At 46.0% G+C, this 15,244-nt stretch overlaps 1 protein-coding gene across 3 annotated transcripts in view; it reads left to right on the plus strand.

The window, feature by feature from the left end:
* Nucleotides 1-12,367, plus strand: part of LOC149445910 (solute carrier family 2, facilitated glucose transporter member 11-like) — a 68,239-nt gene extending 55,872 nt beyond the window's left edge. For 2 of the 3 annotated variants that reach the window (XM_089653198.1, XM_089653199.1), the window contains 2 exons: nt 10,450-10,577; nt 11,712-12,367. In XM_089653198.1, coding sequence (XP_089509324.1) covers nt 10,450-10,577; nt 11,712-11,912 — 329 coding nt within the window. In that variant the 3' untranslated portion in view covers nt 11,913-12,367. The remainder of the gene's footprint in view (nt 1-10,449; nt 10,578-11,711) is intronic. The other variant, XR_016306294.1, reaches the window with a different exon arrangement.
* Nucleotides 12,368-15,244: the final 2,877 nt, after the last annotated feature.

A 15,244-nucleotide genomic window follows, 5' to 3' on the forward strand; every position in this document is an offset into this window, starting at 1 on the left:
GTTACTTAGGGCCACAGAATTGTTACTCAGGGACAGACACAGAATTGTTACTGAGGGACACAGAATTGTTACTGAGGGCCACAGAACCGTTACTTAGGGCCACAGAATTGTTACTCAGGGACACAGAATTGTTACTGAGGGCCACAGAACCGTTACTTAGGGCCACAGAATTGTTACTCAGGGACACAGAATTGTTACTCAGGGACACAGAACTGTTACTGAGGGCCACAGAACCGTTACTTAGGGCCACAGAATTATTACTCAGGGACAGACACAGAATTGTTACTGAGGGCCACAGAATTGTTACTTAGGGCCACAGAAACGTTACTCAGGGACACAGAATTGTTACTGAGGGCCACAGAACTGTTACTTAGGGCCACAGAAACGTTAGTTAGGGCCACAGAATTGTTACTCAGGGACAGACACAGAATTGTTACTGAGGGCCACAGAATTGTTACTTAGGGCCACAGAAACGTTACTCAGGGACACAGAATTGTTACTGAGGGCCACAGAACTGTTACTTAGGGCCACAGAAACGTTAGTTAGGGCCACAGAATTGTTACTCAGGGACAGACACAGAATTGTTACTGAGGGACACAGAATTGTTACTGAAGGCCACAGAACCGTTACTTAGGGCCACAGAATTGTTACTCAGGGACACAGAATTGTTACTGAGGGCCACAGAACCGTTACTTAGGGCCACAGAATTGTTACTCAGGGACAGACACAGAATTGTTACTGAGGGCCACAGAATTGTTACTTAGGGCCACAGAAACGTTACTCAGGGCCACAGAATTGTTACTGAGGGCCACAGAACTGTTACTTAGGGCCACAGAAACGTTAGTTAGGGCCACAGAATTGTTACTCAGGGACAGACACAGAATTGTTACTGAGGGCCACAGAATTGTTACTTAGGGCCACAGAAACGTTACTCAGGGACACAGAATTGTTACTGAGGGCCACAGAACTGTTACTTAGGGCCACAGAAACGTTAGTTAGGGCCACAGAATTGTTACTCAGGGACAGACACAGAATTGTTACTGAGGGCCACAGAATTGTTACTTAGGGCCACAGAAACGTTACTCAGGGACACAGAATTGTTACTGAGGGCCACAGAACTGTTACTTAGGGCCACAGAAACGTTAGTTAGGGCCACAGAATTGTTACTCAGGGACAGACACAGAATTGTTACTGAGGGACACAGAATTGTTACTGAGGGCCACAGAACCGTTACTTAGGGCCACAGAATTGTTACTGAGGGACACATAATTGTTACTGAGGGCCACAGAACCGTTACTTAGGGCCACAGAATTGTTACTCAGGGACAGACACAGAATTGTTACTCAGGGACACAGAATTGTTACTGAGGGACACAGAACCGTTACTGAGGGCCACAGAATTGTTACTCAGGGACACAGAATTGTTACTGAGGGCCACAGAAACGTTACTTAGGGCCACAGAATTGTTACTCAGGGACAGACACAGAATTGTTACTCGGACACAGAATTGTTACTGAGGGCCACAGAATTGTTACTGAGGGCCACAGAACCGTTACTTAGGGCCACAGAAACGTTACTCAGGGACACAGAATTGTTACTGAGGGCCACAGAACCGTTACTTAGGGCCACAGAATTGTTACTCAGGGACAGACACAGAATTGTTACTCAGGGACACAGAATTGTTACTGAGGGCCACAGAAACGTTACTTAGGGCCACAGAAACGTTACTCAGGGACACAGAATTGTTACTGAGGGCCACAGAACCATTACTTAGGGCCACAGAAACGTTACTCAGGGACACAGAATTGTTACTGAGGGCCACAGAACCGTTACTTAGGGCCACAGAATTGTTACTCAGGGACAGACACAGAATTGTTACTGAGGGACACAGAATTGTTACTGAGGGCCACAGAACCGTTACTTAGGGCCACAGAATTGTTACTCAGGGACACAGAATTGTTACTGAGGGCCACAGAACCGTTACTTAGGGCCACAGAATTGTTACTCAGGGACACAGAATTGTTACTCAGGGACACAGAATTGTTACTGAGGGCCACAGAACCGTTACTTAGGGCCACAGAAACGTTACTCAGGGACACAGAATTGTTACTGAGGGCCACAGAACCGTTACTTAGGGCCACAGAAACGTTACTCAGGGACACAGAATTGTTACTGAGGGCCACAGAACCGTTACTTAGGGCCACAGAATTGTTACTCAGGGACAGACACAGAATTGTTACTGAGGGACACAGAATTGTTACTGAGGGCCACAGAACCGTTACTTAGGGCCACAGAATTGTTACTCAGGGACACCAAATTGTTACTGAGGGCCACAGAACCGTTACTTAGGGCCACAGAATTGTTACTCAGGGACAGACACAGAATTGTTACTCAGGGACACAGAATTGTTACTGAGGGCCACAAAACCGTTACTTAGGGCCACAGAAACGTTACTCAGGGACACAGAATTGTTACTGAGGGCCACAGAACCGTTACTTAGGGCCACAGAATTGTTACTCAGGGACAGACACAGAATTGTTACTGAGGGACACAGAATTGTTACTGAGGGCCACAGAACCGTTACTTAGGGCCACAGAATTGTTACTCAGGGACACAGAATTGTTACTGAGGGCCACAGAACCGTTACTTAGGGCCACAGAATTGTTACTCAGGGACAGACACAGAATTGTTACTCAGGGACACAGAATTGTTACTGAGGGCCACAGAACCGTTACTTAGGGCCACAGAAACGTTACTCAGGGACACAGAATTGTTACTGAGGGCCACAGAACCGTTACTTAGGGCCACAGAATTGTTACTCAGGGACAGACACAGAATTGTTACTCAGGGACACAGAATTGTTACTCAGGGACACAGAATCGTTGAATTAAAGAGTATGTCAGACAACATGCAGAGGAGTGGCAGAGGAGGCAATGTTTTAGGAACGAGCAGACGTGGCAGCAGAGGAAGGGGTCGAGGCAGCACTATTCGCAGCCAGAGGCCAGTGCCCCCGGTGTCATCCAGCGGTCGTGTCTCCACCGACAACCCTGCCGTCATTGATTGGTTGGCTCGATCGTCTTCCTCTTCCCAGGTCACCTCTGACACCTACAGCCAACGGTCGGTGGGTACGTCAGACACAACCGTTAGTTGGCATGGCCCGGGAGCAAGCCCACTGAAATCACGTGTCCTCTACCTGCCCCTGTCCTTTGCTGTTCCCTCACCAAGCGAAGTATCGCATGCTGTGGGCTCAGCCCCACTGTACAGTGAGGAAGAGCTAACAGAGGGCGGTCAGGAACGGGGGGAGACATCCGCCTTTTCAGCAGCCAGGCGAAGAAGTACTGGCGAGGAGAGTGGCTCGGTAGCCGGTCTAGAGACAGGTCTGTCTCCTGACCCAGACGCAGCCGAGGGGGCTAGTAGTGAGGCGGAGACCCTACTTGATGATGAGGAGGTTGATCGCACTTGGCAGCCTCGTCGTCATCAGGTAATTTCTTCCGCATCATCAGGAGAAGAGGGTGCCAGCTTGGCAGCGAGCGAAACAGTCGGTGGGTTGCCCAGGAGGCAGCAGGGTCGCAGCAGTGTCAGTGGAGCCAAACGGCCACGGAGTAGAGCACCAGCTCCACTGCAGCCTACCACCACGGCCAGTAGTGGTGCCGGTGCGCACGGAGGAAGTAGCAGTCAGCCAGTGAGGAGTAGCGGGGGCAAAGTTTCCTACTCGGTGGTGTGGCAATTTTTCGTCAAGCCGCCCGAGGAAGTAAACGTAGCCGTATGTCGACTATGTGGCCAGAAAGTCAAGCGTGGCCAGGGGGCCCATGTTGGGACTACAGCGTTGCGTCAGCATATGCAGCGTCGCCATTCGGTGGCCTGGGAAAACCGTGATAAAGATACGGCGGTTCTGCCTGCCCCAGCCCCCGCTCCATCACCCGCTCCGTTACTTGCTCCGTCACCCGACGTCAATCGCCCTCTATCAGCCAGTCAAGGCTCCAACACCTCTGCTGAGGGGAGTTGTCGCTCGTTGGCATCTTCCGCTCGTTCAGATGCTCCTTCTCCTGCTACTCCTCTTCTCGGATTCCGTCAGCAGTCTTTCTTGGAATCCATTTCCAAGAGACAACAGTTTGCGAGCACGCACCCGACGGTGCAAAAGCTGAACGTCCTCCTGTCCAAGTTGCTGGTGCTGCAGTCCCTCCCTTTCCAACTGGTGGACTCAGCACCTTTCCGAGAAATGATGGCTTGTGCCGTGCCGCGGTGGAGAGTGCCAAGCCGTCATTTCTTCGCCCAAAAGGCAGTGCCAGCCCTGCATTCACATGTAGAAGAGATGGTGGGCCAGTCTTTGAGCATAAATGAATAAATAATTCACCTCATACAGTAACTATCAGTATTCAAAAAGAGCTTAAAAAATTCTAAAAATTGTTCAAAAAAATATGGAATAATTCAAAAAAGTGAGAAAAAGTCCCAAAAAAATTGTCCAAACAAAATTAATATAAGTTCAAACAAATTCCAAAAAATGTAAATATAAAATTGAAACTGAGAAATCCTTTTCAATCCTTCCTTTCTCACGATAAACCTCAAACAAAAGAAAATATCACATAGTGCATTATCTTTTTAATATAATAAATATTCGTGACAACACTCTGGTGATTATCCAATATAAAATATATTTTAAATTAATTAGTGTAAAAAGTGAACCAAGTGCATCAATTTAATTAAAAAATAAAAATATAAAATTAATTGGTGCAAAACACTGTGTACTGTGAATCACTCTTCCAGTGCTCCAAAAAACAAATCCACACTGTGCCACTTCTATTTATAGTAAGGAATATATACCCTTACCAACACTCCTCCAAAAACCTGCTTTCAATGATTATCCTATGGATAAGATCCTCCTAAAGTGCTCCCCCAGATTCCACTGTATTCAGGGCACTTATTCCAGCAGGATCTTCTATACCTCCATATTGATGGCACCATATAGATAAAGAGGATATGAGGGGCAAATAGTGTAATAACGCCAAAGTAAAGTATGCATACCGGAACCGGAAGTCGACCGGCGGCCATTTTACAAAAGGGAAAAGAGGATAAAGACTGTGTGTTGATCCCTGGATGTTCCCTGGATGGTAGCTTGGCGGTTTCTACGGTATTTAAAGCGGTTTTAAACTTTTGGAAATGTGAGCAGTTTTTAATAAAGTTTCTCTGCACTTTACTTTGGCGTTATTACACTATTTGCCCCTCATATCCTCTTTATCTATATGGTGCCATCAATATGGAGGTATAGAAGATCCTGCTGGAATAAGTGCCCTGAATACAGTGGAATCTGGGGGAGCACTTTAGGAGGATCTTATCCATAGGATAATCATTGAAAGCAGGTTTTTGGAGGAGTGTTGGTAAGGGTATATATTCCTTACTATAAATAGAAGTGGCACAGTGTGGATTTGTTTTTTGGAGCACTGGAAGAGTGATTCACAGTACACAGTGTTTTGCACCAATTAATTTTATATTTTTATTTTTTAATTAAATTGATGCACTTGGTTCACTTTTTACACTAATTAATTTAAAATATATTTTATATTGGATAATCACCAGAGTGTTGTCACGAATATTTATTATATTAAAAAGATAATGCACTATGTGATATTTTCTTTTGTTTGAGGTTTATCGTGAGAAAGGAAGGATTGAAAAGGATTTCTCAGTTTCAATTTTATATTTACATTTTTTGGAATTTGTTTGAACTTATATTAATTTTGTTTGGACAATTTTTTTGGGACTTTTTCTCACTTTTTTGAATTATTCCATATTTTTTTGAACAATTTTTAGAATTTTTTAAGCTCTTTTTGAATACTGATAGTTACTGTATGAGGTGAATTATTTATTCATTTATGTAATTTTGGCACATTTTTACACTGTTATTTAAATCTTCAAGGGTGAAGGTTTTATCTTTGTGCTATGGGGAATTAAGTTTTGTTGTATATTGGTTTTTCTAATTTGTCACTTATTACACTTAAGGAAGTGGTAGTTATAGAGATAGTCTTTGAGCATGTCGGTCTCTGCCAAAGTGCACGGCAGCGCCGACGTGTGGAGCTGTAACTACGGTCAGGGACAGTACATGTCATTTACGGCCCACTGGGTGAACGTGGTGCCCGCACAGCCGCACCAGCAACTTGGACAGGTCACGACGCTTTTGCCTCCACGTTTGCACGTCCTTGGTCCAGCAAACATGTCCGCCTCTACCACCTCTTCTTCCGCCGTGTCCTCAGCCGCCACCCCCGTGCCAAGTCCCATTACCCGACCGGCATATCACATGTGCAGGGCGCAACGGTGTCACGCTGTGCTGCACCTGGTATGCCTTGGCGAACGTAGTCACACAGGGGAGGAACTTCTGAGTGTAATGAACAGAGAAATCGACAGATGGCTGTCTCCGCGCAAACTGAAAATCGGAACCATGTTGACCGACAACGGAAAGAACATGGTGTCTGCTCTGCGTCAAGGAAGGTTGTGCCATGCGCCATGCATGGCTCACGTGTTCAATCTGGTTGTCAAGCGGTTCCTAAAATCCACCATCCCACTGCAAGACATCCTTAAAATGTCACGTAAACTTTGCATGCATTTCAGCCATTCCTACACCGCAAAGCACACCCTCCTTGAGCTGCAGCGGCAGAACGGAATTCCACAGCATCGCCTGATCTGCGACGTTGCAACAAGGTGAAATTCAACCCTACACATGTTAGACCGCCTTTACGAGCAGCGAAAGGCCATCACCGATTTCCTGATGTTACAAGCGGATAAAGGTACTCCCCTGTGTAACTTAGATGTCAGCCATTGGCAGCTCATGCGTGACACCTGCCGCTTGCTCAGGCCCTTTGAGGAGGCCACGCTATTCGTGAGTCGGCAGGACTATGGGATGAACGACGTCATTCCTCTGTTGCACGTCCTGGAACAAATGCTGTTAACAATGGCTGGTCAGGGTGCGGTAGACGTGGCGCACAGATCTCAACGCCACATGACCCCTGTGGGGGCAGGACAGGAAGAAGAGGAGGAGGTAGAGGAGGACATTTGTGCTCAGGAATTATTGAGTGAAATGGGTGGTTTTTCCACTCAGCGGACAGGAGTGGAGGAGCAGGAGCATCTGGGAGAGGAGGAGGAGGAGGAGACAGAGGACCCAGACGCACCGTGGCAGTATGCTGTGGAGATGGAGGCAGGGAGTCCCTCGCATTCCTTGGCACAAATGGCCCATAGCATGCTCGGTTGCTTGCGTAGCGACAGCCGAATAATAACCATCAGACAGAGGGATGACTTTTGGCTGTCCACCTTGTTGGACCCTCGCTACCGTTCAAAAATGGTGGCCTTTTTCACACCTGCTGAGAGGGAGGCCAAAATAACGTACTATAAAAACCACCTATGTAGTCAGCTGGTCTCTGCCTTTCTGCGCCAACGTCCATCCTCAGACACTGTGGGCCCTGTGCGCTCGCGTTCCGCTGGCATGGCAGCAGGGGAGGGGTGGGGTGGTAGGAGCAGTGGCAGCTCCACCAGCAGCGGCTGCCTCAGTCTGCAGTCGATGATGAGTAGCTTTCTTCACCAGCGCAGTGAGGAAACTACTAACCAGCCGCAGCAGCAGCAGCAGCAGCATCAGGTGGACCTGGAGCAGGACCTCAAACAACAGGCTTAGGCCTACTTGGACAGCACCCTGCCAACCGAGGTAGACAATCCCCTTGACTACTGGGCAACGAAACTTGACCTTTGGCCCCAACTAGCTGAATTTGCCCTTGAAAGGCTGTCATGCCCGGCCAGTAGCGTGGCATCGGAGCACGTGTTTAGTGCGGCAGGAGGTATTGTAACTCCGCGGAGGACACGACTGTCCACCCAAAGTGTGGAGAGACTCACGTTTGTGAAAATGAATCAGGCGTGGATTAGTCTGGATTTCAAACCACCAGTTCCTGACACAACTGACTAAATCCGCCATGAATCATGCCCCAAACATGTGCCACTTTCAGGTCTCCTCACACTGCTGGTGTGTTCCATTTTGTCATAGGGTGCTGGCAGATTACAGGCCTCCCATAGGTGCTGCCAGGCCCCAAATCTGCCATGGGCCCCCGTACCGCCTGGTCACGCTGCTGCTGAGCCCACAGTGTGACCTGGGTCCCTGTACCGTCTCCCATTGCTCCCACTCTGCCATGTGCCACTTTGAGGTCTCCTCACACTCCTGCGGTTTTCCATTTTGTCATAGGTTGCTGGCAGATTACAGGCCTCCCATAGGTGCTGCCAGGCCCCAAATCTGCCATGGGCCCCCGTACCGCCTGGTCACGCTGCTGCTGAGCCCACAGTGTGACCTGGGTCCCTGTACCGCCTCCCATTGCTCCCACTCTGCCATGTGCCACTTTGAGGTCTCCTCACACTCCTGCGGTTTTCCATTTTGTCATAGGTTGCTGGCAGATTACAGGCCTCCCATAGGTGCTGCCAGTCCCCAAATCTGCCATGGGCCCCCGTACCGCCTGGTCACGCTGCTGCTGGGCCCACAGTGTGACCTGGATCCCTGTACCGCCTCCCATTGCTCCCACTCTGCCATGTGCCACTTTGAGGTCTCCTCACACTCCTGCGGTTTTCCATTTTGTCATAGGTTGCTGGCAGATTACAGGCCTCCCATAGGTGCTGCCAGGCCCCAAATCTGCCATGGGCCCCCGTACCGCCTGGTCACGCTGCTGCTGGGCCCACAGTGTGACCTGGGTCCCTGTACCGCCTCCCATTGCTCCCACTCTGCCATGTGCCACTTTGAGGTCTCCTCACACTCCTGCGGTTTTCCATTTTGTCATAGTTTGCTGGCAGATTACAGGCCTCCCATAGGTGCTGCCAGGCCCCAAATCTGCCATGGGCCCCCGTACCGCCTGGTCACGCTGCTGCTGAGCCCACAGTGTGACCTGGGTCCCTGTACCGCCTCCCATTGCTCCCACTCTGCCATGTGCCACTTTGAGGTCTCCTCACACTCCTGCGGTTTTCCATTTTGTCATAGGTTGCTGGCAGATTACAGGCCTCCCATAGGTGCTGCCAGGCCCCAAATCTGCCATGGGCCCCCGTACCGCCTGGTCACGCTGCTGCTGAGCCCACAGTGTGACCTGGGTCCCTGTACCGCCTCCCATTGCTCCCACTCTGCCATGTGCCACTTTGAGGTCTCCTCACACTCCTGCGGTTTTCCATTTTGTCATAGGTTGCTGGCAGATTACAGGCCTCCCATAGGTGCTGCCAGGCCCCAAATCTGCCATGGGCCCCCGTACCGCCTGGTCACGCTGCTGCTGGGCCCACAGTGTGACCTGGGTCCCTGTACCGCCTCCCATTGCTCCCACTCTGCCATGTGCCACTTTGAGGTCTCCTCACACTCCTGCGGTTTTCCATTTTGTCATAGGTTGCTGGCAGATTACAGGCCTCCCATAGGTGCTGCCAGGCCCCAAATCTGCCATGGGCCCCCGTACCGCCTGGTCACGCTGCTGCTGGGCCCACAGTGTGACCTGGGTCCCTGTACCGCCTCCCATTGCTCCCACTCTGCCATGTGCCACTTTGAGGTCTCCTCACACTCCTGCGGTTTTCCATTTTGTCATAGGTTGCTGGCAGATTACAGGCCTCCCATAGGTGCTGCCAGGCCCCAAATCTGCCATGGGCCCCCGTACCGCCTGGTCACGCTGCTGCTGGGCCCACAGTGTGACCTGGGTCCCTGTACCGCCTCCCATTGCTCCCACTCTGCCATGTGCCACTTTGAGGTCTCCTCACACTCCTGCGGTTTTCCATTTTGTCATAGGTTGCTGGCAGATTACAGGCCTCCCATAGGTGCTGCCAGGCCCCAAATCTGCCATGGGCCCCCGTACCGCCTGGTCACGCTGCTGCTGGGCCCACAGTGTGACCTGGGTCCCTGTACCGCCTCCCATTGCTCCCACTCTGCCATGTGCCACTTTCAGGTCTCCTCACACTCCTGCTGGTTTCCATTTTGTCATAGGTTGCTGTATGGCCTCCCATTGCTGCTGCCTCCACCGCCACACTGTGGCTCCAAACACTGGTTTTGGCCCCGTGACTGGCCAAATGAGTGAAGTGTGCGGTGATTCTAAGATCGACGGCACTCATCTGCATGTCATACTGACTGACAGTATTATTTCTCTTCCCCAGCAGACTCCAAGGGCATTTAAATTAAAGGTACAGTGTTCTGCACTAATATTAAGTCTCTCTGAAGCCTAGAAACACCCTTTTTTAAGTTAAATTCACAGCGAATATATTCGACTCGAATCGAATATTTTCCACGAATTCGCCGAATCTGTCGAATCGAATTTTTGAATACTTCGCTCATCTCTAATGATGAGGTAAACTTTTTTTTTGCTGTGTCAATGGAGCTTAATAGCTTTGTTTTCCTTGTATTGTTGTATATAACAAATATATCATTTGGAAGCAAATAATCACTATTTTCTTACTTCTATTTGAACAATAGCTGGGGTCACAGGAATCATGCCAGCAGAGATGTTTGATCAAATGGCACGGCCAGCTGCATACATGATCTGCGGTTCCCTCATCTGGATGATGCTGTTTATTGTTGGACTAGCATTTCCCTTCATTGTGGTGAGCAATATTTATTCTTTTTTTTTCTTTTCTTTTTTTACAGTTTGCTTTCTGCTTTTGCAGTTTACAGTATAAAATGACAACACAGTATCAAGACATTTTGTTTAATAATTTTACTTAATAGAGTATGTCAGAGGCCAGATGTTTACAATGTTGATGATGGGAGTCTTTGGTGCACAGAGTGTTCCCTGCCATTTTATGAAATATGAACATCATGATTTATATTACTGATAGGACTAAGGTTGATTTTCAAAAATATAAACTTCACATTTTCTAGAGTGGCAGGGATCATTATGGTAACCACTATACATTTGTGAGCTTACATTTTGGCATTACCATGATATTATGTTACATGGTATAGTGCTAGCTGAGCACTGGGTCCAGCAGGTTCACATTTTACTATTTGTATTGTTTGTACTGAACAGGACTAGTCATCTTTTCTCAAATCCCCATGTGAATAGCAATGAAAAACATTTTTCTTTTGTCTTTGACTTTCTTTGAGCATACTTATGACAGTTCATCTTATGGTTGCATATCTCTACCACTGTTTCTGTATTGTCTGGTCATACTTCTTTATATTCAGCTAGGTTATCTTTTGTATCTTCTCTGCAGAGATCCTTAAGTCAGCCATACATGGATCAAAATTCAGCTGATTCGGTAGAGAATACCCACATTTTGATCCATGTATGGGTAGGCTGATTAATCCATGGATTGACTTAGGCTGATTCAGCAGTAGCAGTAACCGTTGTATTATGCTGGCCAGGAAGGCTCCTCACGCCCCCCCCCCCAATCCCCCCCCCCGCTAGCAGAACACAATAGCACTGCGGGAGGGATTCCCCCATCAACATAGACTATGTTGATGGGGAAATCAAGCATTTTTCTTTCCTTCCACACCTAGTGAAAGGAAAGAAAATCAGATCACCTATGGGCTGCCTTAGTCTTCCTCTCACTCTTCTACTATGCATCTTTGTATATTTTCTAGCTAGTTTCCCTCTTATACCTTATTTGTATCCATGTAGTACTCATGCACTAATCCTTGTAGTTTCTTGGTACACATCACACTCCCTCCCTCACACATCGCGCTCAGTACATTTGGCACTTTACTGCTGACTGATTGCTACCTTTCCATTTCAGCAAGGCCTCGGTCACTTCTGTTATATCCCGTTTATGGTTGTTTGTGTCAGCACAGCTTTGTACGTTGGATTCTTCCTCCCAGAGACCAAAGGAAAAAGTCTTCTAGAAATCACAGAGGAGTTTACAAAGCACAGGTCAAAATTACATGAAGGGCAAAATGGCTGGATTGCACCTACAGAGATCAAAACCACCATGTTATGATGAAGATAAAGTGTTTCCCACGGTAGCATCAAAGGCTAATGTAATTTTTAAATTACAGAGTAGTTATGTGGAATATTTACCTATGTTTGTTCTGCAGATATATTAAGCTTGAACTTTGACTACATTTAAACTGAAACTTGAACTTGAATTTAAGTGGAAGGTGAAAGTCCTCTGCTGGCTTAAGTCTTCCTGCGCTGGGTTTTTTTTTTTTTTGGAACCTGACTTGTGACAGTATAACAGGACATCACTCGGGTCTATACTCCATCTTCAAATTCCTAATGTTTCTGCTTGTTGTCTCTCTATCAAAACCAGAACAAATTAAAATGTGAACATATAGTATACTTGCACTTCCTTCCTTACAGTTATGATGTATCATATTTCCAAAATCATAGAGTAAGAGATAAGCAAAGTATGTTTCCTTACCACTTTATAATGAATAAAAGATTTCCCTTCGATTTTCTCAGTTTTTTTCCTGGAAAATATACTGCCTGTGCAGCATGTACCATTGCAAAGAAAACAAAATAAGCAAGGAGTTCACCCATGGCACATAGAGATAGTTGTTGCATTTAAATGCCTTTGCAGTGGCACCAAACCCACAAAAATGTTTTGCTAGTAAAATCCTTGGATTTGGTCCATAGTTGCTGATAACATCTCATGAAGAAGTGGTAATGAATAGTAAGGTGTAGCATGTAACAGAAGCATAAAGACAATTTCATTTACAGATCATTATTCGGTAGAAGCAAAGTGCAGTAACCCTTCAAATAGCAGGATGTGATGAGATGTTCCTTTACTTCCTGTTTTGCCTGATATGGGCTTTTGAACAGCCATTTCTATTTTCACTAATGCTATAGACTGCCATTATCTATCCAAAACAATTTTGTTAGATTTGGCTATCCCAATGCATAGATGATTCTACTGCAGATAAATAAACTGGACATACTAATGTGCAGGGGTAGGGGCAGAACAAAGCCCTCAGTATGTGACACCAGGCATGTCTAGGGTTTTAAGGAATTTGCAATTCATAAGACAGTCAGATACAGGTGTTATATTGTAAAAAAAAGCCTCTCCCCCCATCCTTTCCATCCCCTGCATCTAATTTACAGGTCTCATTTAAATTCAGAGAGGGGCCTTGCACTGCTGACATTTGCATGATAGAAGCTGCTATGTTTACTCCACCTTTAGAAGTGAACCTCTTAATATGTAAAAAGATCATAGCATCTTTTACATTTCTTTTAGCAGATTTTTTTTTCTAGTTAAGTAAAGTGTTAAGCACCTAAAAGGCGGGGCAGTGTATACCTAGTATATAATGTTAGGTGAAAGCTGAGCAGCCAGATATTTTTTTCTTAAGAGAGTTTTGACAGGAAAAGAAGACATCTGAGGATTTTAACATATTTCACAATATTGGAACATTGGTAAATATCATTATTTTATTCTCTCAGCTATTTTTATTGTTCTTCTTATTTTAATGTGTGTTATAAAATGCTGTACTTGAGATATTTAAATCTTGCGATTATTTGAATTGTTTCTTAAGTAATTGTTTAGTTAGTCAAGACCAATTTTACATGTCAATGACCTATATATTGCATCACAATAGGGGTTAGTGACTCTTAATAACCCAAGAAAGTTGAATATGAAAAACTGAGAAAAAAGAAAATTAAATGTTTGTATAAAAGTAATTTCTTATTCGGGTTATACTTCCTGTCCCTGTGAAAGAAGTGAGGGAAAATCTGACAAAACCTATTACCTGGCCCTGTGTTAAGTCACTTACAAAGTGTACCTATTTTGCTGATAAACAAGAATTTTGGACACCTGGCCCTCCATCCTGGAAGCAGTCTGTTCATATCTTCTCATCCTACTGCAGACAAGAGATGGATTATCCCAATACAAACACATTTCCTTCAGATTCAAAAACCTACATTATATCAGAAAATAGATACCCCTTACAATTGACTTTTTCGAGCCAGGACCAGTAAAAATAAAGGATAGTGCAAAAAGGAAAAAATACCAAATTACCAAAAGGAAAAAATAAAGGATAGTGCACCTTTTCTATAAAGTCATTTGTAAATGACTTCATATTTCTACACATTCGCTCTCCCATATTTTTATGTTAAAATTGGAGTATAGCCCAATTTGTTTTATTTTTATTTTATCTTTCTACCAATTTCTCTTCATTTTCTGTCCTAAGGGCGCAAGAGAACGCAAGTGGAAATTTCCCAAAGTGAGGGGAATTCCCATATTTGCTCTCCCATATTTTTATGTTAAAATTGGAGTATAGCCCAATTTGTTTTATTTTTATTTTATCTTTCTACCAATTTCTCTTCATTTTCTGTCCTAAGGGCGCAAGAGAACGCAAGTGGAAATTTCCCAAAGTGAGGGGAATTCCCATATTACCTGCCCCTCGCACAGGTGTCCCCATTTGAAGATAACCTCTCACCTCTTGCTCTGGGTACAAGCTCTAAAATTTGGGATTTTTTTTTATGTGACAGTGATCACCAGTACAAATAAAGGGGGAGTCTCCACAAGGGAGACTCAATGAGAAAATATGACAGAAGGTCTAATCCTTCCCTGCTTTGTCTAAAATTAAGAAAAAGGTTTTGCCTAGAGATACACTTTAAATATAGACATTTATAGATTAACCACTAAAGGAATGTTATTATTATACAGGACTTATATAGCGCCAACAGTTTGCGCAGCGCTTTACAATATAAGGGAGACAGTACAATTACAATACATTTCAGTACAGAAGGAATAGGAGGGCCCTGCTCATGGAGCTTACAATCTAAAGGAAGGGGGAGGTGAAACAAAAGGTGATGATTGAGTTTTCAAAGATCGCCTAAAGGCAGACAGGGTGGGGGCTGACCGAACATGCTGTGGTAGGGAGTTCCAGAGGATGGGAGAGGCTCTGGTGAAGTCCTGGAGGAGGTGATGAGGGAGCTAGAGAGGAGGATATCATGGGAGGAGCAAAGTGGGCAATTTGGGCGGTATCTGTGGATGAGGTTGGTGATGTAGCTAGGGGCAGTGTTGTGGATGGCTTTGTAAGCTGTGGTTAGTATTTTGAATTTTATACGTTGGGTTAGTAGAAGCCAGTGGAGGGATTGGCAGAGAGGGGCAGCAGTCGCTGATCGGTTGGTAAGGTGTATGAGTCTAGCAGCACCATTCATAATAGACTGAAGGGGGGATAGCCTGTGTAACGGTAGACCAGTGAGGAGGGAGTTGCAGTAATCGAGGCGGGATATAACCAAGGCGTGGATAAGTTGTTTTGTGGTGTCATTGGTCAGGAAGGGTCGGATTTTGGAAATGTTCCGGAGGTTGAGGCGGCAGGACTTAGCCAG

The sequence above is a fragment of the Staurois parvus genome, unplaced genomic scaffold (assembly GCF_062004578.1).
Source record: "Staurois parvus isolate SC_StPar_1 unplaced genomic scaffold, SC_StPar_1.0 ptg000704l, whole genome shotgun sequence".
NCBI classification, from domain to species: Eukaryota; Metazoa; Chordata; class Amphibia; order Anura; family Ranidae; genus Staurois; species Staurois parvus.